General features: G+C 43.7%; 1 protein-coding gene across 1 annotated transcript; it reads right to left on the bottom strand.

Annotated features, from left to right (window-relative positions):
- Nucleotides 1-5,641: 5,641 nt before the first annotated feature.
- LOC119844841 (schlafen family member 9-like) lies at nt 5,642-26,324 on the bottom strand. Its single transcript, XM_038376222.2, is given in 7 exon segments — nt 5,642-9,768; nt 15,276-15,975; nt 15,978-15,998; nt 18,106-18,234; nt 21,143-21,928; nt 21,931-22,238; nt 25,130-26,324. Coding segments are annotated over 7 exon segments (2,760 nt in total). The 5' UTR covers nt 25,135-26,324; the 3' UTR covers nt 5,642-8,957.
- Nucleotides 26,325-26,415: the final 91 nt, after the last annotated feature.

The raw sequence follows: 26,415 nt of genomic DNA, 5'->3' as shown, positions 1-26,415 counted from the left end.
GGAAACACATGACCGTGTAGAAAGTTTTTGTTTTGTTTTGTTTTGTTTTAGCATGAGGTTGGGATGGCCATATACTTCAAGTGGTGAAGTGAGATCAGAGACTACAGTTTCATGTTCCCTGAAATGGAAAAAGAAAATGTTTTGCTAAGTGGGGTGAATTGTTTAATTCAGGTATCCTTCGGCCACAATACTGCAAGACTATTCTGTAACTAACCAAAGTGGAAAAGCGACAGTAAATGGGGGAGACTATTTTTTTTCCTGCGTTTTCATTAATGGGAGAACATGACTAGCACAGAAGGCCATCTCCATGCCAGGAGTTCCCACTCTCATTTGCATAATTAAATATTGTACCAATTTGCTCTCTCACTTAAAGACTATTTCAGAAGAAACTGAGACAGACTCATTCCTTTCTTGTGCTTTGTGTATATTTCTTGAACTCATGCCGATGCTAGGATTTATTGAACTCATTCCTACCTTTACATGACCTTAGGAAAGCGCTTTGAGATCTATGGATAAAAATGCAATGTAAGAGCCAGATATTATTATTAATGTTGCTTGCATGTAGAAAAGTGCTATCAGTTTCTATTGCAAGGACCATGAAACTGAACTATCTACTAACCTAATAAACCGGTTGTGCAACTTAGGATCTTGTCTCTTCAAGGAAGTCCTGCAAAAAAGCTCTCCTCTTTGTCATCAAACCCAAATTTAACACTTGCTGAAAGCTTGTCTACCTACAGAGGTTGCATTAAACTTTAACTTCAATTAGTTAAAAAAAATGTAGTTAAACTGGTGCAAACTCCTATGTGGCAGTTACATTGGTTTAAACCTGAAACAAAGACAGGAGTGTCCACACACAAAGCTGCACTAGTTTAATTCAATCAGTTTGGTACTGAATACAGCTTGTCCTTGTCAGCTCTTGTTGCTGACTGTGTTTAGTCCTTGTACAGCTAACCTGATGGCAGACAGCCATGCTCTGTAACTGTTTCATTCAAAGCACAGGCAAGACCAAAGCATAAGGGGTATGTATTAAAAACATGTAGGTTAATTCAGACCTACTCTTTTAAGGTGTCACACGTTAGGCACCCAAAAACAGAAACACCCAAACTCACTTGAAAATCTCTGCCAAAGAGACAAATTGTGCTCTTAGACACACCGGTAAATTCAGGAAGAAATGCAGTGACTTCACCTGTAACTGATGGAAGGATTTGACCCGAAGAATTTGACCCAGAGTCTTTTCACGTAGTTGTTTGCAGTGTTGTAGCTGTGTTGGTACCAGGATATTAGCGAGACAAGGTGGGTGAGGTAACCTTGTCTCTTTTCACTTTAGAGCAGATGAGAACTGTAATTCTGAGATTGCACCTTTACATCAACTCTGTATTTCATAAGGGAGGAAATAGTGCATCCCACCACCAGCATAGTGTACTGTAAAGTATCCAGGAGTGGGCTGTCTGGGTGACTGTGTTTCCCCTACATTTCCATGTCTCAGCTTAATCAACAGGAAAATATTTTTCTTCTTGTTGGAGACTTCATGCAACAAACACAACACAAAAGAAATCCCACCTTACCTTCTTCCTGGTTCTCCTGCACTCAAGCAGACAGAGGGGCCTCTGTGAATTTTGGGTTTCACCTTCTTGCTTCCCTCAGTCTGAAGGAGCCTGTCCTAACTTTAGTATCTCTTGTCTATCCTGTCTCAGCTGGTCAAAATCGATGTTCCTCCTTTGACTGCAAAGGAACTATACCAGTTTACCAGGATGATCTTCCCACTAGGTTCATCCCTAGACTGCTGCCACCTCTGAGTCCTAATGCTGGTGAATTGCCCAGACAGTGGGTTGTGACCAGAGCAAAACCAGACACAACTGGGTCACTCGGAAGACCCCACTGTCCACACATAGTGTGGGAGAAGATGAGCAGCTCTTTAATCCTGAAGAGTGATATTTCATTAACTCTTTATGTGCTGCATGCAGACAGGTACAGTCTAGCAGTCAGAACACAGGGCAAGGAACCAGGAACTGCCATGTTCTATGCAGTGATGAGCTGCCAAAATCTTAACAGGTTCCCTCCTCACCCCATGAGGGGGTCGTTGCTCACCCCCGCCCCCCAGGACTCCTGCCCCATCCAACCCCTGCGTTCCTTGACGCACCCCCCCCAGGACCCTTGCCCCAACCACCCCCCTCCCCTGTCCCCTTACTGCCCCCAGAACTGGGCAGGAGGGTCTCATGGGCCACCATAGTGGGTGCCCACCCCACCCCTAAGAGCCAGAGGGACCTGCCGGGGGGCGAGGTGGGGAGTTCCAGCGGTGCTTACCTGGGGCAGCTCCCAGGAAGCATCCGGCAGGTCCCTCTGGCTCCTAGGGTAGTGTAACTAGGAGGGGAGCAGGGGGAGCGGCCCCTCCCGGCACTGATCACATCAAAAGTGGCACTTTCTGCGCCGACTCCCGGGGTGCTCCCTTGGAGTCGGTGCCGGTTCTAAAAGGGCTTCTAAATTTAACCACCGGTTCTAGTAAACTTGTGCGAACCGGCTCCAGCTCACCACTGGTTCTATCTAGTCTAACACACTAAGGTATTTATACCACCACACTCCTCATAGTCATCGGTAAATTCTAATCCTGGCTCTGACTTTGAGACTTTGGGCCAGTCTCTGTAGGCTTCTGTTTCCCCATCTTTTTGACAAGAGAACAAGTTTGGCTGACAAAGGTAATAGTGTTAACATAATATACTTAGACTTCTGTACGCCATTTGACTTGGTACCACACAACGTTTTCATTAAACAGCTAGAACAATACAAAATGAACACGGCGCACAGTAAATGGATTAAAAACTTGCTAGCTGATGGGTCTCAAAATGTAAGTGTGAGCACAGAATCATCTTCAACAGGGTGTGTTTCCACTGGTGTCCCACAGGAATCAGTCCTGGCCTTTCTTTTATAATGGTCTTTTTAAGGCCTGCCACTCTTGAGACATGTTCTCCTGAACCAGGACCGTTCTGGTTCGTGACTTATGGAAAAGCTATTTTTAATCCCCTTCCCCACTAGGATCCTCTCTTCCTTTTGACCTTGCTGCCCCACCTGCTCGAGTCTGCTGGAAGTCTGTAGCAATTCTTCTTTAAGTGTCCTCTGTGTGGTATCCAGGTCTTGAACCCTGGCCTAGGAGTCCCCAGACAGCTGCCAATGTGTACTGAAACCTGGTAGGCTGTAAGCTACTGGGACTGTAGCCCCAGCCAAAGTACCATCCACGGGAGCTCTGAGTGGAGGATTGTCTGGCTCCACCAATTGGTCCAATTTTGCTATTTAAGCCAGAATGAGGCACAGGAAGTTTGAGCCACAGGGTGGTTTCCTATGTTGGACCTGCACTCAGCCCTGTTCCTGATTCCTGCTCTGCTCCTGGCTCATGCCTTGACTCCTGTTCCCATCCGGGCTTGATCCTTGCCTTTCCTCCTGCCCCTACATCTCACTTCCAAGCCTCAGTTACCAGTCCTGGCTCTGACCCTGGCCTCTGACTTCTGACCCTGACTGCTGTTTGACCCTTGGCTCTGGCCCTCGGCTTAGATTCTTGGTCCTCAAAAAAGAAAAGGAGGACTTGTGGCACCTTCGAGACTAACAGATTTATTTGAGCATAAGCTTTCGTGAGCCACAGCTCACTTCATCGGATGCATTCGGTGAAGTGAGCTGTAGCTCACGAAAGCTTATGCTCAAATAAATCTGTTAGTCTTGAAGGTGCCACAAGTCCTCCTTTTCTTTTTTGCGAATACAGACTAACACGGCTGCTACTCTGAAACCTATTCTTGGTTCTGACTCTGACTTGACCCCCCTGGCTCTGGTTACTGGCAGTTGTCTCTGGTGCTGACCCTTGGCTTCATTCCCCAACCTGAATGCCTGCTCCTCCCACTAGACCTGACTCCTGCTCTGACTACTAGGCCAGGGCGCCTATATCTTGGTCCATAACTCCTGCATATTCCTGCTTTTGGGATGTGTCAACTGGGTGCAACCAGGATGGTGGAACCTTCTAGTAGCAGGGCCTGTTTGGGCACTTTGCCCTTCCCTCAGGGTTGGAGCCTGTTCTGAGAGTGCCGCTATAAAAGGGGGAGTGACGCCTGTTGCAGCCTCAGTTCCTTCAAACCGCTGCAGCGTTAGGACATGAATTGCAGCAGATCCCTCGAGATCCAGAGTTAAGTGACTTTAGACTACATCTGACAATGAAATGAAGACAGCTGCGTTTCCAGTTTCTCTTATCACCCCTTGCACTGCACGCCTTGGAGATGCTTTTGGGACGCATATGCTCTCCTGTTCCCTTTTTATTGTATTGCTCTTGGGCCCGTTCTGAAGTGTAGATGCAGAACAAAATCTCTCTTGCTTGTCATTTACTCATTTATTTGCATTGCCATTAATTAGTGAGATGTAAGGAAGTTGGGGACCATAACAGGCTCCTAACTTTATTGTGCTGTGCAGGCAGTCAGCTCCTCATACTGTGGAGTGAGGGCTCAGACTTTCCACACTACGTATGAGAGCGTGGGTCAGTGAATAGAGCTGTGCTACTCGGCCGGGGGGGGGGACGGGGACGGGACGGGACACAGAGCGAAACGAGGGCAATGTAAATAACAGAGCAAAGATGACTACAAACTGGAGGAGTGAGAAGGACTCTGAATATGTACTGGGAACGGCTAACATGTATGGGAGTAGACCGTGCTGTTAAGGCACATGCCCACATTGGAAGAACTGTGAAGCTCCATCCCACACACACACCAGGGGAGATCTGAGAGGCCATGGGTCAGATTCATACACTAGCAGAAGGGGAGTTTGGAGGGGTAGGGGGCCTTGTACCTCCTCTATTCATGGGTTGGCAGTCGGACAGTTTTACACCTGTGGTTCTTACACCTGCCTATGGCTTCTTTGTGGCTGTTTAGCTGGTGCAAAGGCCTATAGGGCAACAAGGAATCAGTTCTGTTCTGCCTCAGGAAGACATAATGTCTCCTTGAGCTCCCTGGAATGGAAGGACAGTATTCCCATTGACATTTATGGTACAGTAGTAGGATATAGTATGCAATGCCCCCTCATGGCTGGCTGTCACAACTAGGGGACCTTGTCTTGCATTCTCCTCATCCCTCTCTGGGGTGACTATCACAGAATAGTGTGCTTGCAGAGTGCAGGTGTAACCCACACACCACCTGCCCTGGGTGTGGTGTTCTGTCCCATCTAGTGGCACTGAGACCACTTAGAGAGAGATTTATGAGTCTGCTCTACAGCCTTTGCTAAGGGCTACATGGCTTTTAGCTCATGCAGTAGAGGCTCATGCACTAAGCTGGAGGCCCCAGATTCAATCCTGCCCGCCGATGACCTGTCTGTATTGTTACTCAGTGAGTGGAGGGGGACTGTGTATGTGTATCCCCAGGTCCTTTTCTGCAGAATTGCTACTTAGCCAGTCGGTCCCCAGCCTGTAGCAGTGCATGGATTCTTCTGTCCTAAGTGCAGGATTCTGCACTTGTCCTTCTTGAACCTCATCAGATTTCTTTGGGCCCAGTCCTCCAATTTGCAACTTTAATGAGATGTCCAATGGTTCACCCTGAGATATAAATATTTGGTTAGATTGGGGACATGGAATGTGAGTGTTGTGAAGGAGAGAACAGCAGCAGAATGAGAAGCAAACAACAATTTGTAAATTAAGATTTATTTCATGTGATTTTACAGACAGGTTCTTTATGTTTGAGACAAATAATGTAGTTAGCACGGACTCATTTTAAATCCACGAAAGAAAACACCTGACATATTAACAAATGCAATCTTAGCCTACAGTTCTCTAAATTTGAATCCAAGCATGTATAAAAACATTTCGTAGTTGCAGAAAAGCAGAAAATCAATAGTCTTATAGAAAATGGTAAATTATGTGCTACATAATCATGAATCTGGTTTATTATTTTTCTTACCACAATCGGATTTGATTATTAGTCCACCAGACAAGAAAATCAGGCTGCAATTGATAGATCCATAAAAGTGGGGGGAAATAGGATGGTAGTTACGACCATGCTGGTGCCTGGCTGCGTGGAACAATCTCAGGATCAGGCACTGTAACCACTTAACTAACCCTCAAGAGGAAAGTTTGAGAGCAAGAGGTAGCTGCAGGCAGGTTCTCAGCAGGGAACCAGAAAGCAAAGTGGTGCCATTAGCAAAAATGCTGAATTCTTTGTCCTGTTGGAAAAATGCCACGTTCCATGGCCTCAGAGTGGCAGAATCCACAGGGCATTGGTAAGAGATGAACTGGGCAGTTCACACCTCTTAGAACTATTGTTTTAGGCTGTCTGCAGACTCAAGCAGGCATCACTGAATCTGTTTACACTCCACAAGTGTGAAGGCTGGAAATATTTTTTTTTTTTTTGAAAAATGGGTAAGGGAAGGCAAAAAATGAGTGAGTTCGTGACCTTCATGAAACCTGTTCGCCAACTCACCCTTTCTCACCCTCCTCACGGGGTTGTGACCCACAGACTGAAAACCCTGGAAATAATACATTGCATTGTAAAAACTGATCTAGACCCAGGACACAATCATTGTTCCTAGCTGAGCATTATGGATGTTCAGCATTAGAATTTACAATTGTTATTTAGTTTGAGTTAACAGGCAGCCAATTAAAACGTAACCAAAAATTCTAGACAAACAAGGCGCCTATAGTTCATTCCTTTAAGGACAAGCACAAAATAGCTTAAAACCAAAAAAAGGCAATAAAGTCACTGCGCCAAATTCATTCCTGGAGTAAAACTCCATTCAGGCTGGGGCATAGAAAACTGGATCGTGAACCGACTGCCAAGGAGGTTCTATCTTGCACTCTCAAGTTATATCAGCAAGTCTGATAGTTTGAGCCTATTGCATGGATGGCTTTGAAAATTATCTAAGAAACCACCTTTCTGTCCCCTGGAATGATCTCCTCTGGGCAGCTGCAGTCAACTGGTATTATCAAACGAAGACCAAGACTTTCAATATGACCTGGAATTTTTTGTGGAGCATAATTGCTGAGAAGACTGCTGTTGCATACAGATGCTCAGATACTCCAGGGACCAGGAGGGCCATACGGCCACCTAGATAGTTCTAGACCAGTAGCAGGTATTGCAAAAGCAGACGTGGTCACCCTAGGTACAGTGAGTTGCAGTGATCCAGGCAGGAGGTCACAAAGGAAGGGGTACAGTTTCCCAGCCCAAGCAGATGGAAAAAGTTTACTGAAAGCTGTAGCTACTTGAGGATCAGAAGGATATCTAGCCTAACACATTTGTCAAACTGGGTGCAAACTCCCAATCAAGGCAGACTCTAGTTAAACACAATGACTTCCCTTGAGTTTAATCATAACTGATGTAAATCTTGGGCACCTACTCACTTCTCTTAAAAAGAAAACCTTCCACATATTTTGCTAAAGAACTCAGTTATCAAATTCCAAAAGATGTAGGCACTCACTGGCTATAGAACATAGATGTTGAATTAAAGAGGGAACCAAAATTCTGAATGAGAATGAAGAAAAGAGAACTCAGCAAAGACCCAAGACCCAGGGCTGTACTTTTGTAGTTAGTAGTGAATGTAAGTAGATCTGAATAAGCTTTCCCTTGCTCAAATATAAGTGCAAATTAATCAGTTTTGCTAGTTACTTATTCCTAAATACAAATCAAGTTGAACTATGAGCCAAATATAATAAGTGGTTTGATTTGCATTGAGTAACCAAACCAAACCTTTGTTTGCTCTCAGGTTACCCTAAAATGTTTTATATAGCATCTGAAGGTCATCATTCCAAGGTTCAAACCTAGGGTGAACTCCTGGTTCCATTGACTTAAGAGGGCTAATATTTCACCCCTAATATTCTGAGGCTACTAAAGTTTCCTTGGACCATGCAGTCCTGTCCTATGCCAAATAACTTTCAAGGTTACATCACTCCAAACTTTCCTCCTCCAGGGTTCTCTGGTTGCCTTCTAGCATTCCATCTGGGCTGGCTACCTTGGGAGCTAACTGCTCTTGGAACCAACTGCAGCATCAAATAAAATATTTGAATTTGAAGTCTGCTCCAGTTGCTCAATAATATTAATGCTTTGTAATGTTCTAATGTCTCCCTCCAGAGGATTTCAAACAGTTCCCCAAACTTTAAAGAAGCCACAACAGTCCTGTGGAAGACAGGTAAGTATTATCTCCAACACCAGTCAGAGACTAAGATCTACATTTTCTAAACTGGCCTCTCATTTTGTATGCCCAGCTTTCGAAACTCAAGACCTGATTTTCAAAAGTGCTTAGCACCTAAAACTTCAGTAGGAGCTGTGGGTGATCAATGTATCTGAAAACATGTCCATAGGGCCAAACATTTCTAAGCTAGGTATATAAAATTTGGTTCCTAAATATAAAAAAATCCTCTTTTTCAGAGTTGCTGAGTACCTGTAGCTCCTACTAACTTCAAGTGGAGTTTGGAGTGCTAACCATCTTTCCAAAAATCCAGTTATATTTCTTTAATAGCCTAAATATGGATGTAGGAGACTAGGTCTCTAACCCTGGGCACCCAAAAAAAACAACCCAGGAATGCAAAATCAGAAGCCACTTCTGAAAATCAGGCTCGAATGACTTACTTGCACAGTGTAGCCTTGGGGAAGTGGTAGGGTGAGGACTAGAACCCAGGAACTCTTCCAATCCCCACACTCACTCCAAAAACATGATGCTACCACTTGTCAGTTCATTTCCATGCAACCAAAGTCTAAACAAGATGTTGCACTAATCCATGGAAACTCTCAACAGTAGTTAGGACCCACAGTGGTTCAAATTGCCCATTGCGTGCCATGTAACTTTATTTCTGTTTTATTGTGCATCGGCAGGTCTCAAGTAGTTTATTAGCTAGGGACTGTGAAATGTCTCCCTTTTGCAAATTTGGAACCATGGGCCAAAAACCATATCATGAATATAGCTCATCCTCTATGCGCTACTAGAACCATAGGCAAACCCTAGATGGGTTATTAAACAACTCCCGAGTAACCACTGGGGATCTTTTCAAACAGCAAATGGAGGTGTAAATTAGCTCTGGATGCCACACAGAGTAAAAGGTTGTCAGAAATCATCTCCTGGGTAGAGACTGGATTGACACCAAACACAATGCTCTTTTCTAGGCCAGAAAAGCGACGGATGCTGTCAAGAATAATATGCTTTCCCTGTATTTCATCTGCTTCTTGGAAAACTGGATTCAGCCTGAATTTCCTCATTTCTTTTTTTAATATGTGTTCATAATTTTTTTTATCGTTGTTTGTGCTGAACAGAATAGCAATCTCTTTCTCTGAGTAACCCTTTTGTAAATAGCCAAAACATTGTCTAGCCACATAATTTGCTATTTCATTCATATTTAAGTCTCTTTTTATGGTATAATCACCTGATATATCGTGACCACATGTGGCTTTACTTAACAACTTTTTTAAACGCTCATAAGGAACATCTCCTAATTTTTTATCTCGTACAATCCTTTCCATTTGTCTTTTTATGTTGCCGTTTATCTCCCTGGAATTACGGACCACCTGGGTTAGTGATTCCACAGGGTCATGCTGGCGTGCAAGTGGAAGACCAGATACGAAAGGGTGACTTGTCTGTAAATAGTCCAAAAAGATCCAGAAAACACCAGGCTCATTATGACTTTGGGTGATATATTCAGCCTTCCTATACCAATGGCCATCCTCTTCCCGGAAATTCTGGGCTTCATCAACTACTATGTGTTTCACCTTTTCAAAATTGTTCCTCACGAAAGTTACTCTTGTCACAGACTGGCAAATGCCTTTTTCTCTACAATATAAACAAAATATTTGATAAATATTAGTGTGTGTGCTGCAAAGTACTTCTCTAAATTTAGTCAATTTAGATTGAATAATGTGTCAGTTAAATCATTTGTCTGTAGATTTGCAGCATACCAACAAAACAAATTCCCATCCCATTAAAACTCTGACTTTATTAAGAAAAAAACTGACTCTTACCAAGACTAATGCATGCATCCCAGATACCTTGAACACAGAATTATACCAGAAATCTGCACTCGAGTTTGTTATGTATAGGGCCCTACCAAATTCACAGTCCATTTTGGTCAATTTCACAGTCATAGGATTTTAAAAATTGCAAATTTCATGATTTCAGCTATTTAAATCTGAAATGTCATGGTGTTGTAATTGTAGGGGTCCTGACCCCAAAAAAGGAGTTGGGGGGGGGGAGGGGTAGCAAGGTTATCGTAGGAGGGGTTGCAGTACTGCTACCTGTACTGCTACCCTTACTTCTGCTCTGCTGCTGGTGGCAGCGCTGCCTTCAGAGCTGGGATTGCCATCCTTACTTCTGCACGGCTGCCGGGAGGGCGCTGCCTTCAGTGATGGACGCCTGGCCAACAGCCGCCGCTCTCTGGCCCCTGAGCTCTGAAGACAGCGCAGAAGGGTGGCAATACTGTGACCCCCTCCTAAAATAACCTTGTGACCCCCCTGCAACTCCCTTTTGGATCAGGACCTCCAACTTGAGAAACACTTGTCTACCCTGTGAAATTGGTATCGTATAGGATAAAAGCACACAAAAGACCAGATTTCAAGGGGGGAGACCAGATTTCACGCTCCGTGACACATTTTTCATGGCCGTGAATTTGGTAGGGCCCTAGTTATGTAGCAAATTTGATCTGAAAATTATTTGAGATCACTTTTTGTGTAGGGATGCATACAGACAGGAATATTTTCATTCTAATTGCTTTGCCTTGCTGTAGACAAGTTGTATGGTAGCTTCATTGCAAGTAGCTTAATGTACCTTCTATTAAAAGGTGCAAAGTGACTGTGTATTTGTAATATATTAAAATATAATATTATCCATTTAAAGCATTTTTTCCACACATAGGCTTGTAAACTGGGTTTTTTTAAAAGCAGCCCTTCCTCAGCAGGCCATTAAAATCTATTTTTTGACATCATCGCTCTGAACTGCTGCTTGTGGCCTTTCAAAATTCGCATTTCTGGGGAAATGGGGGAGAAAAGAAGGTAGGAGGAACTATTTTAAAAGTTTTCACTTTGATACTTATATTAGGGATCTTATGTTGGACCATATTAAAGAAGTTCTGTATTAAAATCACAAATGAGTTTGATTCCCCATAGTTTAAATTCCAGGGTATTACTAATTAAGACGTCTCTTGGTTTTTGGTACTGTTTCTCTCCCTCTATGTGTGAAACTTGCAAGCTGCTAATTGTGTTAGTACATTCTAAGACAGAGTCTGTTCTCAAAGCAATTCTTTGTAACAACAACTACTCACACAGAGAGAGACTCAAAGCAATACTCTGTAACAACAGAAACAGCACCCAGAGACTCCCTGCCCTTTTGTTGTATTCATCTCGCTTTGTTAACAATTGTGATTAAAATAGAGATAGAGGATGTATGTGGATGGATGCTTGGTGTGGAAAATAACTGAAGGTTATCAGGGAGGTGCCAGCCTAAGAATCCAGTGTCCATTGGCTGAAGAAGGCGTCAAGTGGAAATAACCAGAGGACCCCCGGACGGCAGACTGGAATCATAGATTCACAGATACTAAGGTCAGAAGGGACCATTCTGATCATCTAGTCCGATCTCCTGCACAGTGCAGGCCACAGAATCTCACCCACCCACTCCTATGAAAAACCTCACCTATGTCTGAGCTAATGAAGTCCTTAAATCATGGTTTAAAGACTTCAAGGAGCAGAGAAGCCTCAAGTCAACCATGCCCCATGCTACAGAGGAAGGCGAAAAACCTCCAGGGCCTCTCCAATCTGCCCTGGAGGAAAATTCCTTCCCGACCCCAAATATGGCATATGGGCAAGATTCATGAGCATATGGGCAAGATTCACCAGCCAGATACTACAGAAAATTCTTTCCTGGGTAACTCAGATCCCATCCATCTAATATCCCATCTCAGGGGATTAGTCCTATTTACCCTGAATATTTAAAGATCAATTACTTACCAAAATCCCATTATCCCATCATACCATCTCCTCTATAAACTTATCAAGTAGAATCTAAAAACCAGATAGATCTTTTGCCCCCACTGCTTCCCTTGGAAGGCTATTCCAAAACTTCACTCCTCTGATGGTTAAAAACCTTCGTCTGATTTCAAGTCTAAACTTCCTGGTGGCCAGTTTATACCCATTTGTTCTTGTGTCCACCCAACAGCCTCAAGAATGGGAGAACCAAAGAACAAAATAATCTGGCAGCATGGAGCCATCAGGAATGTGCCATCTGCTGATTGATTTAGCAACAGCATGATGAAGCAATTCCCATAGACTGGCAAAGGAAGAAATTCCTATAAAAATGGACTCTAGAAACAGAATTTTGGGGTCTGATTCTGCAAACCAACTTCCAGGAGCATCAGATGAGCATCTGACAAGGCCCTGCTCCCTCCTCATGTCCAGGCCACCTGGCCAGTGGCTTGGCATGAGGAACTCTAAGGCTGGTAATTATGATAACCTTGCAGAACGTGTGTGTGTGTGTGAGAATAAATATGAGATTGAATGGAATGTTATAGCTATAACTAACTGCTTACTATGATTCTTTCTGTATTCACAATAAATGTGGCCTTTTACCGTTTCCCCTTTAATAAGATCCTGCTGGTTTTTATTTTATTGGTGTAACACTTATATCCATTTCCAAGGAAACAGAAATGAGCACTAGCCACAAGTAGCTGAATCATTTTCAGCTGCTGACCTCCACTTCAAATGTCTAGTTTCCATGGAAACAAGACTCTCAGTTGAGGGTCCCAGTATCAGGATGCCTGCTCAGATTTATGACAGATTAATTCTAGAAACTGACTACATACTTTTCACTGGTGCTTTTGAACATTTAGGACACGCCATAAATCCAGGTTTCAGTTTTTCTCACACGCTCTACAAATTCTGGTTGGTGATGAATCTAAGACTCTGATCATCACAGGAAAGGCAACTGAACTGCTATGTTACGAAGCCATGTGGCAATGAGATTTAATATTCTATGACTACAATTCCTCATTTAAGCATGTGCTTAACTTTAATCCCATGCTTTAGTTCCATTGATTAGCATGAAAATTAAAAGAATGAAGACTTTAAAATGTTTATAAAATAAATCAATTTCAATCACAATATTTCTAGAATTCTTGTGGGTTTGAAACTCAGGCTCTCCTCTTTGAAGAAAGGAGCGGGAGGAGTGATAAGGGGCTCCCACCATAGCTTTTGTGGCTTTGGCATACAAGTGCTACACATCACTTCTTTGATAAACCCTAGAAAAAGAATAGCTTCATATCCTTTAACAAGCAGGAGGTGCCTGCTACTTGAGAAGACAAGCCTGTTGGTTGGTTGCCTTTTAACCAAACAGTTCCCAGTATTACAATCTACAGTAGCTTCACCTACACTTCTTTTTCCCTATAATCACCTCCTGGCAGGAGGTGGCCACATTCAGCTTTCTTTAGCGCCCTTTTTAAGTTCTTATCAGGAATATCTATTTGTGGATTTTCTACAATATTTTTCATCTCTTGGAGCATGATTCTGTGTATGTGAGTGGCATTCCGGTTCCTTTTGGTTAGCCACTCCTGAGAATATTGTTTTCTTGGCTGTGGAAGACCACAGAGAAAAGTGTGGCTTGTTTGTAAATAGTCCAAGAAAATCCAGAGAATACCACGTTCATGACTATCATTTCCTTCTGTGAGCTGCTTAGCCTTTGTGTACCAATCCTCACTACCCTTTGACTAGAAATTCTGGGCTTCATCAACTACTATGTGCCTCACTAATTGATTATAGTACCCCTGAAAGAAGGTGAATCAGGTCACAGACTGGCAAATGTTTCTCTTTCTACCCAATAAAAGAGAACATTCAACATGATTTTGATGAATTTCTGCCTGTATCCAGGCCCCCATTCGGTAAGGTACTTAAGAACATGGCTAACTTTAAGTATGGGCAACGAGGAGTCCTTGTGGCACCTTAGAGACTAACAAATTTATATGGGCATAAGCTTTCATGGGCTAAAACCCACTTTATCAGATGCATGGAGTGGAAAATACAGTAAGCAGTATATATATATTACAGCACATGAAAAGATGGGAGTTGCCTTACCAAGTGGGGGGGTCAGTGCTAACGAGGCCAATTCAATTAAGGGGGAAGTAGGTTACTTCCCCTTAATACTTCCCCCCTAACTGAATTGGCCTTGTTAGCACTGACCCCCCCACACACACACACATTTGATAAGGCAACTCCCATCTTTTCATGTGCGGTATATTTATACCTGCCTACTGTATTTTCCACTCCATGCATCGGATGAAGTGGCCCATGAAAGCTTATGCCCAAATAAATGTGTTAGTCTCTAAGGTTCCACAAGGACTCCTCGTTGTTTTTGCTGATACAGACTAACATGGCTACCCCTCTGAAACTTTTAAGCATGGGAGTAGTTACAACACCATTCTAACACCAATGTAATCATTTGTATAGACTGGGCTCTCAGACATTTCAGCACTTTGTCAACACGACAACTTGCTGAAACACCTGAGCCCCGTCCACAGTAGTGTCTTTACCATTGTAAGTGCTGGTGCGGCTGTATCAGTGCTGGAATTCAGGTATGTAATTTTGTACCATACATGCACCAAAGAGGGCTGCAACTTCTCCTAAACTGGAGAGCCTTGAAGCCTAAAAAATAAAAGGAAGCAGGAGATGCACTGATTTTAGCACATCCCAGCTACAGCCTCTGCCAGCCAGGCTTCTGTACAACATCCAGCAGAAATCAAAGCTGATCTCCCACAATTTAGTCCCCAGGGGAGTCTATCAGTTTAAACCTTGCCTGCCCTCCCCTAGAGGTGAATCCCCTCTGGTGTGCAAGAGGTTAGCTGACCCACAGAGGTGCAGGTTCCACATCCCTGTGCCAATGGAGGGATCAATCTGGTTCAAAATGTTTTACAGTGGATTGTTAAAGAGGGCCTTCCAAATATCATAACAGTCCAGATTGTCCAGTAACATGAAAACTACCCTCTCACTTATGGCATCATCTCAGGCTGTGCCTATGCTGGCAACCTTAAAACCTATAATACTCCACTGGAGATAGGTATGATGGAAACTGTTCGTTTAGATAGGATTCAGGCATTTCTCTCTACATGTCCTCTAACCCTGCTTTGTGTGGAGCTGTGCTGTGAATGAGTGTAATTGTTCATACTGTAGACAGAGCCTTTTGCTACTTTGCAAAAGATTTGTTTTGGCTACTGACATACGTTTTCTCCCCAATTTCAATGCCCCTTTGATATTTAATATTAATTAACTAAGGGCACAGTTTTGAGTTGCATACAAAACACTCACCTCACAAACTCTTTCAGCGGCAGGTTCTCACAAATGTAGAGAATCTCATCAGACTGGCAGCAAAACATGTGCCTTATCTTCTCGATGATCTTCAGGGCTACTATTGTTTTCCCTGTTCCTGGCAGGCCATAGATAAACAGCTTCCTGCATTTGTGGAGATCTTTTGAAAGTATCTCATATTGTTTAACTGTGAGGAGATTAAAAAATTCACACCCAAGGCTGTCACTTAAAAAAGACCTAAAACTCAATAAGATTATCACAAGCGAGTCCAGTAATTTTGTTATGTCCTTCAGGGATACATTGTAGCTAGCAGGGTACTTAACTTGCAAACCTAACTCTGTATTTCTTTCTTCATTGGTTTCAAGCTGTAGGAGATGGGGAATCACACACACTCTCTGAGTGTATCCCCCAACATTTACCAGTTTCTGTTTCAATGCACGAGCAGTTTGTCTTGCATATTCAAACATATTCACAGAACAGTCCTTCTCAGTGACAGTGTACAGCGTTGGGTGTTTGCCTGCGGCTATCAACGGAGCATCACAGACAACTTGCTGATTTTTTGGCAATCCAACATCAACAGCCCAGCTCCTTGAAAATATCACCAGTCCCCGAGAATCGTGGAGCTCTTCCATTTGCTCTTTCATTAAATTCTCCAGCCCTGGATACTCTGAAAACAGCCCGTTGGTGAGGTTTTTTGGTTGTATATTATTGTATTAGAATACACTAGAAAGTGAGAGAATTAGAAAAACATTAACAAATTTTATGACTATTTTCTTTTTTTTTCTTTTGGTTAGACACTGCAATACCATTTTAAATTATTCCAACTGAATTTCTTGATGTTAAAAATGTTGGATTGGCAACCCTGCAGATCGAAGTCTTATTTTGCACAGAACCAGTACAGCACGAGCAATGGCAAACAAGCTTTCCTGACACACTACCCAACCCCCTGCCCATAATCATCCACCAGTGAGTCTCAGCCATACTCTGTAGGGACCCCCTGTAGGGATGGAAGGGGATTTCAGACTCCATGGGCCACTAATATCTTGGCGCCTCTGCTCAGGGCATGTCTACACTACAAACTTAAGTCAAGCTATGTTAAGTCGACTTACAGCCACTACAGTAATTACTGTGGTGGTTCATGTCCACACAACCCTCCTTCTGTCAGTGGTGCATGTCCTCACCGGGAGTGCTTCCACCAACTGAAGAGGGGCAAGGAGGGGAGTGGGAGAGGGCTGAGAGCCTGGGCTCTCAGCTCTGTGGCTGCCCCCAGGCTCCCCACTGGGAGCCCGACTGCCCCCCAGGCTCTTGGCTCCCCACTCCAGGGGGGAGCTATGTGTTTGGATCTGGGTGGCTCTCTCTTTCTGCAGTCTCCTGCCTCATTCACCTCACATCTTCCAGCACTGAAGGTAATGATGCTATGGCTAATTCACATGGGGAGTCGAGGAAGCCACATCTCTATACAACAGCATAATACACTGCATAACATCCACTGGGCCAGATCCTGGGTTGGTGTAAATTAGCATAGTACCATTACTTTCAGTGCTGGAAGATGTGAGGGGAATGAGGTGGGAGACTGCAGAAAGAGAAAAGATGGTCTGATAGTTGAGGACGTTGACAGCTGCCCTGAGGACTTGGGTCTATCCCTGGTTCTGCCACAGACTTTTAATATGATGTTGGCCAAGTCACTTAATTCAGAATTTTCCACAGGTGGCCACTAAACTATGTATTCCTCATTTTCTGGGTGCCCAGTTTGGGGCGCTTTGGGCCTGACTTTTAGAAGGGCCGAGCACTCACAACTGAAACTGAATTCAATGGGAGATGTACATGCTTGGGTCACCAGATCCCAACTCAGTGCTTGTTCTTCCAGGTTCCCATGAGCGTTAATCCTGCCTCTGCCACTGACTCATTGCATGTCCTTGGGTGAGCTGCTTTGTCACTGGATTACTGGAGCGTCCTGACTTTCTTACAAGCATTCAGACAAATTATTATTCCTCTGTAAATTTATAAGAGAAGTTCATTATTTATGATTATTTACTGTCCTGTTTAAAACAGTTCACTCAGCCAGTCAGGGAGTGGAAAGAACAACATGTGACAAAGGTGTTAAATCACACATCGTGAATAACAAAAAATGAATAATGAATAGTCAATATGAACCGATTATAAACAACCCATAGTCTGAAATGTATTCATTGTAGCTATTCGGCAGATAGCTATAAAAACTGAATGTATATATAGAAATGACAAAAGGTTCAGGAACAATTCATTAGCCTAAAAAGCGCCTAAAGGCAATCAACATTATTATTCCATTTAGTTCAACTAACTGTAAAAGGTACATCAAAAAGTGAAAAACATGCAAATACTAAGGAAATCCAGGCAACCAAAACTAAATTCACATATTAAGAGTCTGACACCACAGAGCCTGCAAGGAATTCACACGTGGATTTTAGGGACAGCCACTTAACACAGTAATTCTGTAGAACCCACAGCTTTCTTGTGTGAAAAATGAAAAATGTTGGAATAAATATTAATCTTCACATAGGATCGCACATTTACATAAATTAGCCATGGTGAGGAAGGGTTGGCAGATCGATAAAGAGGATATACAGATAGGTCAATGTTAAGACATACCAATTGGTCTGCTTTAACCAATTTATATGTCCCCATTGCCTTCAGTCCTCAATTCTTCAAAAAGCATGTGTTCTACATACACAGAATATATTTTTTTCTATTCTAATCATTTCTAAACTGGATGACTTCAATCATTATGTCCATCAATGTCCAGATGCCAGAAATAAACTAATACAAAACATTACAAACCAAAGAGACATACCTGGAAATAGAGCTGTTCGCAGATCAGACAGACACGTGAGGCCTTTGTTGGAAAACACGGGTTTGGAGAGTGGGGACGCACCTGACAGACTGAGCGCAGTCTTCAGAACTTCAGCTAAATTTGAAATCTCTTTAAAAGTAAATTAAAGTTAATATTAATACACTTATTTCACCCCATCACCACCATATGAATTTTTACCCAGCATGCTCTAAGCTTCTCTCATAATTGGTGTGGGTTTTGCATGGTAAATGCACTGATCTAGCGTGAGCACCATGTGGAAACTCTCAAAATGAGATGAGATTATTTATTTTAACTAAAGGTCCCTATTTGGGTACCCAGCTGCAGCAGCAGTGTCCTTTCACTTCAGCGAGGCTGAGACGGTAGAATAATACTGCTACATACTGGAGATATGGAGACACTGAGGTGGGGTTTTGGTTGCCAGGCCTTGGGTCCCCTTATGCCTATGGTAGCAAGTGGGGGAAGCAAGGCAGGAAAGGTCATTAGCAAGTGTAAATCAGGACCAAGATATATGATTTCATTCCCATTGGTTTCTTGTTTAATTATCTCTCAGGAGTGTGAACTTGGAAGAAAAGGACTTTGATCTTTGGTTCATGCTGATGAAGAGAAGGCTGGTCGTCAATAAGGTTTCCACCATTTGTGATGTGATTAAGGATAAGGGGACCTCCCCAGTTTTGCACATGTGGCTGAAATTGAGTTGGATGATACTGCAGGGACCTATATTGGCACAGAATATGTTTACCAAGTATTCAATAAATGTATGCTCTTTGCAACTGACCTAAAGAGTAGGAGAGCACTCTCATGTCATTCTACAGGATTCCAGTTTGTTCTCCCTCTTGTTCAGTGTGTGCGTAAAGCCACTAGGAGGGTTAATGAGGAAGTGCGGGCTGTGGTATTTTCTCTGTGGCTTTCTCATACTGTCTCTTCCAATTCAGATGATGTGGTTGTTGTGTTTCCCTGCATCTGGTTGAGATTAGGACATGGATGAAAGACTCAATCCAGATAAAACAGTTATCAGATGTTGATAAGGTGGGAACGCAACTGGAATTTTGGACAAAGACTCTGTCTGCCCCTGTGAGGCCATGTTTTTGCTGTTGCCTTTGTATAAATGTGTTTTTACATCGAGAGAGCTATCTATCTTAGTACAAAAAGACACCTATTTTAGTAATGAAGCCATTGCTTAACAGATGTTGTTTGTCCACTGTTTGCTATTCTTGTTTGCTGCTTGGGTCTAGTTAGATTCCCAGTTACAGTTGCAGGGTTAGCCAAAATGGCTTCCTCTGCTTGCATCTAACCAGGATGTTAACATCTTATCTTTTGATTGTGACTCTCACTACCATGACTTGTGATTTTGTCACCTCAAGAGTGGGTGTCTACAGTGTGCTGCACCTTAAATCAAGCCAGAAACTGAAGACAGTGGAGAAAGGATAAGTTGCCTTCTTCCATGGCGTGTTTTGCTGTGAGCATATCACATAGCCTTGTCTTGCTGTCTCTGGATTTCCAAGTGGAGTTTAAGGTGTAGCTTTTGACCTATAAAGTCCTAAATGGCCTGGGACCTCCCAGACGGAGAGACACTTCTCACCTCAGGCCATACCACCACAGCTCAGACTGGCATCGGCATCTGAGTTCTCATGACAGCAGACAGAGGGGGAGGCTGGCAAGGTATTCCCTATGAGGGCTTCTCAGTTTTGGAACTCGTTCCCCAACCTTGGTTCAAAATAGCCCATATTTGTTGATCCTTCAGGGCATGCTGAAAGGCTCATCTGTTCATTGGAGGTGTGGGGCTTCGGAGGGCAATCCTGCTAGAGAGGAACTATTTAATAAGAGTGGAGTATTTTCCCATGCTGTAAGAATTTTAGTTAGTTACTGCCCTACACCATGTGATTGGCATGAGGGTTTGATTTTATATTTGATTCCTTGTGTGTTATGTTAAGGATGTCTAGAGCTTGGGAAAGACACCTTCTATTTGTTCCTAGAAATTATAAATGGTAATAATAATAAAAGACTTCTGTAGCCTCCACTCGAAGATTCTCCCGTAGTTCAATAATGTTCAGTAAGAAAGTGGAAGTGGTCCCAGGGATGGTGAAGGACAAATATGGTCTAAATTAACTGAGTCACATCCCTCTATCGGAACAAACTGATGGAATCCCTTTCACCATGGCCTATGGATGAGTATACTTAAGGAACTGTTTAATGGGGGGTTGTAACTGAATACTGCACTTCTGCCCACCCTCTTCCAGCAGTGGTCCACCAACCCCCTCCCTGGCTCCATTCCCCAGTCCCTCTCCCTGAGGAAACAGTGCTGACCCAGGCCCCTGTGGAGCTTCCTCTTCAGATTTCTCTCCCTTAACGTGAACAGTAAGCGCTTTATATCCTGCTTCCCTCTACCCAGCAGACCCTGTTGTAGCCTGAAGTCACTTGATGTGAAAGGGAACCCAGGCACAAGTGGCAGCCATAAGGGCTGGAACTAGTGGTGCCGAGGGTGCTGCTGCACCCCCTGGCTTGAAGTGGTTTCCATCATACACAGGGTTTACAGTTTGGTTCAATGGCTCTCAGTACCACCACTATACAAATTGTTCCAGCCCCCCTGGTGGCAGCTGGGTCCTGAGCTCCTCTGAACAGCCCACCTCACCCTGTAACACAGGGCACTACACAGAGGGATTAAGGGTGGCAGAATCGGGCCTAAATACTTCTCTTTCCTCAATGTCTGTCTGAAACACCTGTGCAAACAGGAGAAACCAAATGGCTGTATACACAATAAACAAATGGATTTTTCAAATGTGGTGACCTTGTTATAAGTTATAACAAACAGGTAAAATAAATTCTGACGGACATGTGAATTTTAACTTGGCAGTGTCACTTTAAGAAAAGTGTTCTGGGGTTGGAGCACCATTGATTTTAAATTTTAGGGTCACTTACTTGTCAAGCCAACAGTGGTGCTACCATGCTACAAATACTGATGTTAATTTTAATATGGAAAAAATAAACTATGATACTTTTATTTTTAAAATAATTTGACCTGGGTCAGATGTTGTCATCAGGTCCATCCAGTCCTTGGCCATCAATCTTTGAAATCGGTCATCCTTCACGATCCACGAGTCAGGATTATGCAAAAACACAGCGCAACAGAATGGCTTAATTTTCACAGCACACACATAGCCATACAAGTTTCCCTGATTATCCCGTACATTCAGGATTTTAGGGACAACAATCAGTTCTGGCCTAGAACTGCAGAAATGTAAGACATGCCGCACCTTCTGCCTGCCACACTCTACTATCCTGAGTAACTGATTGTCTGTTACATTCTCTTTTTTACAACCAACAACTTTCCTCTCATCATCCACTCCAAAAAATAAATATCCTCCCTGCGTGTTTGCAAAAGCAGAGATGTACTTTGGCAATTTGTCTTCAATGTCTTTCTGGATGATGTTCAGGTTGTCTGTTGAAGCAAACTCTTTATAGTCAACACGTGTCGACTCAGAGAAGTTCAGCTTCTCACCATGGGTGAGGTGCTGTACATTAAAAATATTTTCAATAGAGTCATGTTCTTCCTCAACACCATTCAGTACAGCTCTCTCAGCTCCTTGCTCTGTCTTATCAGATCTTCTCCTGGAACACTCTTTCTTCCTTTTGAAAAATTGTGCAGCAACACTAGAATTCATGAGTTTAACAGAAGTGCCACATCTCTGGTACAAGCCTGTTTTCTGGCTGCAAATATGAGATGAAGATGAAATACTGGATGAAGATGAAACTTCAATTCTCCATGATTTAACAAAGATTAAAAGTTTGCTGTCTTGCTTAATGCTTTAAAGTAGTCTGCAAACATTTGAGATGGAATAAGATCTGTAAGGGAATCTTCTATATCCTTCCCAAGCCCATCTGCTTCATTGTAGCCCTCATTTTCAATCTCTGCCTCTATCAAACCTCCTCCTGAATTCAACAATGCACACGCTGCTTGGGAGATATTATCTTTTTGTTTCTTCTTGATGTGTGGTTTGTTCTTTTCCTTCCTGTATGTCTCACCAAAAATTACTTTTCCAACCTTTACAACCACATCAGGATACTTAGTGTTCAGGTCAACACATGGATGCTCCTCCTCCATGGCCATCCTGTTCCTGAAACAAGGGAAAGGATAATTCTCACTTAAAACAATAGGTGTGGGCAGCAGGACGACACTACCTGGATTTCCCATGAAAGTACCTTCTTCTGAGGAGGTACATTAGCAGGTAAACCTCTCACTCTGATGGGGTCATTTTGTTTTTAATTCTAATGTTATTAAAATGCAATTATATATAATGCAGTTCACATATGGAAAAAAAAAGTGAAAAAAAATCTTTGTATAAAATTATTAGAGACTAAATGGAATTATTAGAGACTAAATGGAAAGGATGCAAAGCCAAGATACTGGTTAAGGGTTATAAAATCTATTACCTAGGGAGTTCAATCTACTGAATGGAATTATTCTGGATGAAACCGTGCAGAGGCATGTGATAGCGGTTACCAGAAGATAAGACCTACTGATGAGTGTTAAGCTGTGTTGAGCAAGACGTAACTATCCTTGGATACATAGGCACCGGCTTCCTCATTTCCCTGGAGTGTTTGACCCCCGCTCTGCCCCACGACCTGCCACCCCTTCCCCCAAGACCCCACCTCTGTCTAGCCTCTTCCCACCCAGCCTCTTTGTGCCCCCATTCAACCCATCCCCTGAGTGCACCCAGCCCTTGCTGCACCCCCTCCCTTCCCAGCGCCTCCTGCATGCAGCTGAACAGCTGATCCCAGCAGGCAGGAGGCATGGGGTGGGGGGGAGGATGGGGAAGAAGCTGATAGGCTGGGCTGTCAGTGGGTGCTGAGCACCCATTTTTTCCCCACGCGTGTTCCAGCCCCATAGGTACAGAGTCAGTACCTATGAGTGGGTATGCACCACAGTTAGGAGAGGATTACAGCACATTGCCACTAACAGCATCATCACAAGGACTGCTTTCTGCCTCCAAATAATAAAAGACATATACCCAACAGATTAACCAACTTTGCAGTATAACAAAACCTTCATCACAACCTCAGCATGCAATAGATTTACCACATTATTTATGTTAAGTGTGGGGTGTGGTAAGGGTTTATGGTGGAAGCATGAGGTCATAATTAATGGTAGAACCAGGAATAGAACCCAGTACTCTTGAGCCCCACTCCGCTATCTTAACCCCAAGACCTGTGTGATGGAGTGTACAAACTCCACATCGAGTAACAAGGGGCTAAGGGATTATTTTGGGCCCAGCCACACCTGCAGCAAATGCTCCACGATCTGATGGAAGAATTAAAAGACAGGGCAACAGCTCATTTGAGAGCAGACCTGGAAAAGAGCAGATCTGCAGCCCACAGCTCCAGCAGTGCAGTGCAGTGCAGAGCAGAGGGAAGACTGAAGTCTCTGAAACAACTGCCCCAAAGGGGCCCCCCCCGAAACAACCAGAGGCGGAAGTATTCCCCTCTCCCCTGCATGTGGACCTTGGAAATCTCCTCTTATTTTCTTGATTTGGACTCCCCTAGCAGGGGAAAGCCTTGGTCTGAGCTGACCTGGGGGGGAGCGGGTGGAATAGGAAGTGGGCCAGGGAGGGCAGCCTTAAGCAGCCTCAGTTGCCAGACTACTGGTTGCTCAAAGGACCCTGGGTAGCAGCCCAGTGGAGTGGGAGGGCCTGGGCTCCCACACTAACAACCCCACTGTCAGCCACAGATTGTGGTCTGGGCCATGCTTCCCAACCAAAGCCTGAGTGAGGACTATTAGAACCTGCCTTCCTCTTCTTACTAAACTTAGGCTCTAACCAGCACTGTCTCTGCAAAGGAAACTCATATCTCACTAATTTATTATCTCATTTATTTATATCTTTGAATGTCAGCAAAGTAGTGGATAAAGGAGAACCAGGGGACATCATTTATTCAGACTTTCAAAAGGGCTTTGACAAGTCATTTTAATGAAAAAAAAAATAGTTGTGGAGAAAGAGGCAAAGTACCATGGATAAAAAAATCTGGCTTGGAGACAAAACAAAGTAGAATTAAATGGTCAATTTTCATTTTAGCAACAGCCAAAAGTAGAATGCCTCAAGATTCCACACAAGGGCTTGGGCTGTTTAATATATTTATTAAGGACCCGGGACAGGGGTTAGCAGTGAGGCTGCAAAATTTACAGATGACAGTTTTTTAAGTTAGTCGGTACCAGAAAGGACTGTGAAGTACTTCAGAGGAACCTAGCTAAGCTACATGAATATGTAACAGGATGGTAAATGAAATTCAGTGTTGATAAATGCAAAGCAATGCACAGTGGAAGGGAAGATTTAAACTACTCATACACCTTACAAGATTCTAAATTAACTATTAATTAAAGAAAGGGACCTGCTCAATGTGCAGATATAGTCTAAAAATCAAAAAGATGTTAGGATGCATAAAGAATGGGGAGAATAATATGGAAAATATTATAATGCCTTTATATAAATCAGTGATGCTGCCTCATCTAGAACCCTGTGTACAATACTAATCACTCATCTCAAAAATGTTTCAGAGTAGCAGCTGTGTTAGTCTGTATTCGCAAAAAGAAAAGGAGTACTTGTGGCATCTTACAGACTAACAAATTTATTAGAGCATAAGCTTTCGTGAGCTACAGCTCACTTCATCGGATGCATTTGGAGAAAAGATTGGTTTTGTTACCTTAGAAAGGAGACGAATAAGAGGGGACACAATAAAGATATAAAACAACAGTGTCAAGGTGGTAGATCACAAGCTCTGTTCTCCTGGTCTCAGAACACATAAACAAGGAAGCATGAAATTAAATCAAAAGGTGACAAATTCAAAAACTAATAAAAGTAAATACTTTTTCATACAAAGTGTACGCTATGCACCTTATACGTCACCGAGGCCGAGAATTTAGTAAGATTCTAAGAGGGAGTGCACATATAAATGGGTAACGAGAACATCCAGGGTTATAATTCATGCTAACAAAAATATTGACAGGGATATTAACCTCATGTTTCAGAGTTTAGGCAAATCTCTAATTATTAGAGGTTGAGATGAGACATCATGTGGAGGGGAGGGGGGGTCATCCGACATCTGTCTGTTGTGGAGTTCTTACACCTTTCTTTGAAGCATCTGGTGCTGGCCACCCGATATTGGATCTGATCCAATATGACAATTCCTTTGTTCCTATGTCAGATATTTGAAATTGATTTAAAAATCAGATTTGCAGCCGGATGAGTCCAGAAACACGGCTGAATTTATGCCCAGAAAGATTCCAAAATAGATTATTTATCCAATTCTTATCAAAATAAAAAGTTTAATATTTTAAAACTTTTAGTAAAAAACCGGATCTCTTCCTTTTAGAAACATCGGACATGTTATGTTGATCTGAAAATTCATGACTTCTTTTTTTAATCAAAGTGTCTGTTTCTGAAGTAAAAGGATAAAGAGTTTAGCAATAGTAAAAAATCTACATTTCTCGCTGGGTGGGTCAGACCAGCTCTGCCCTGTGTCCCATTTTCCCTTTGGGAAATATGGTCACCCTACTTCCAGTGCTGTGCAGGCAGGCAGGGAGGGGAGCAGCTGCCAGCCGCAGGAGGGAAGGGATGAGCTCTACAAAGACACAGGCAAGGTTATCCCCGCTCCCCTCCTCCCGCCTGCGGCTGGAAGCAGCCCTGTCCCCTCCCGCCTCGGCACAGTGCTAACAGGGCTGCTGCTGCTGACCACTTTCTGGCGCGAACCCGGGCAGAAATCTCGGGGGCACGTGACCCCACAAACGATCCTATTTTTCCACAACACTGTTTCATTTGTTAAGGGGGGGGGGGGCACGGCTCCCTGGTCCGCCCAGTTCTGGCATCGGTGGCCGCTTTACACTCCTGGGGTGTAAAGCGGTTTTAGTGTAAACGAGAAGCGGCCCCCCAATAAAGACCAGGACGCAATTGCTGCTCCCGGCAACACAGATCCGGGGCCGGCTGCACTGGCCCGTTCCCAGTGCCCCGAGCAGGGGCTGCCCAGGAGGAGATGCCGGCTGGAAATCCCGAACCGGATCAAGAGCGGGGCGGCTCGTCATCCCCCGCCGCAGCGACACACGCCGGCTCCGGGCGGGGCGGGGCGGGCCGCGCTCCGACCCCGCCGCCCAGGCGAAGCGACTCTGACCTCGCGCCCGCTGCCCTTCGGAGTCTGCGCGGCGGCACGAGGGGCGGCTACGGACCGAGCTACGCTTCCGTCCCGCCGCCTCGACCCCGCCCCTTCCGGCTTCGGGCCCCTAGCCCCGCCCTGAGTCCGCCCCGCCCC

The sequence above is a fragment of the Dermochelys coriacea genome, chromosome 17 (assembly GCF_009764565.3).
Source record: "Dermochelys coriacea isolate rDerCor1 chromosome 17, rDerCor1.pri.v4, whole genome shotgun sequence".
NCBI lineage: Eukaryota > Metazoa > Chordata > Testudines > Dermochelyidae > Dermochelys > Dermochelys coriacea.
The sequence above is the reverse complement of the archived record's forward strand: the minus strand, read 5'-3'. Positions and strand labels throughout refer to the sequence as shown.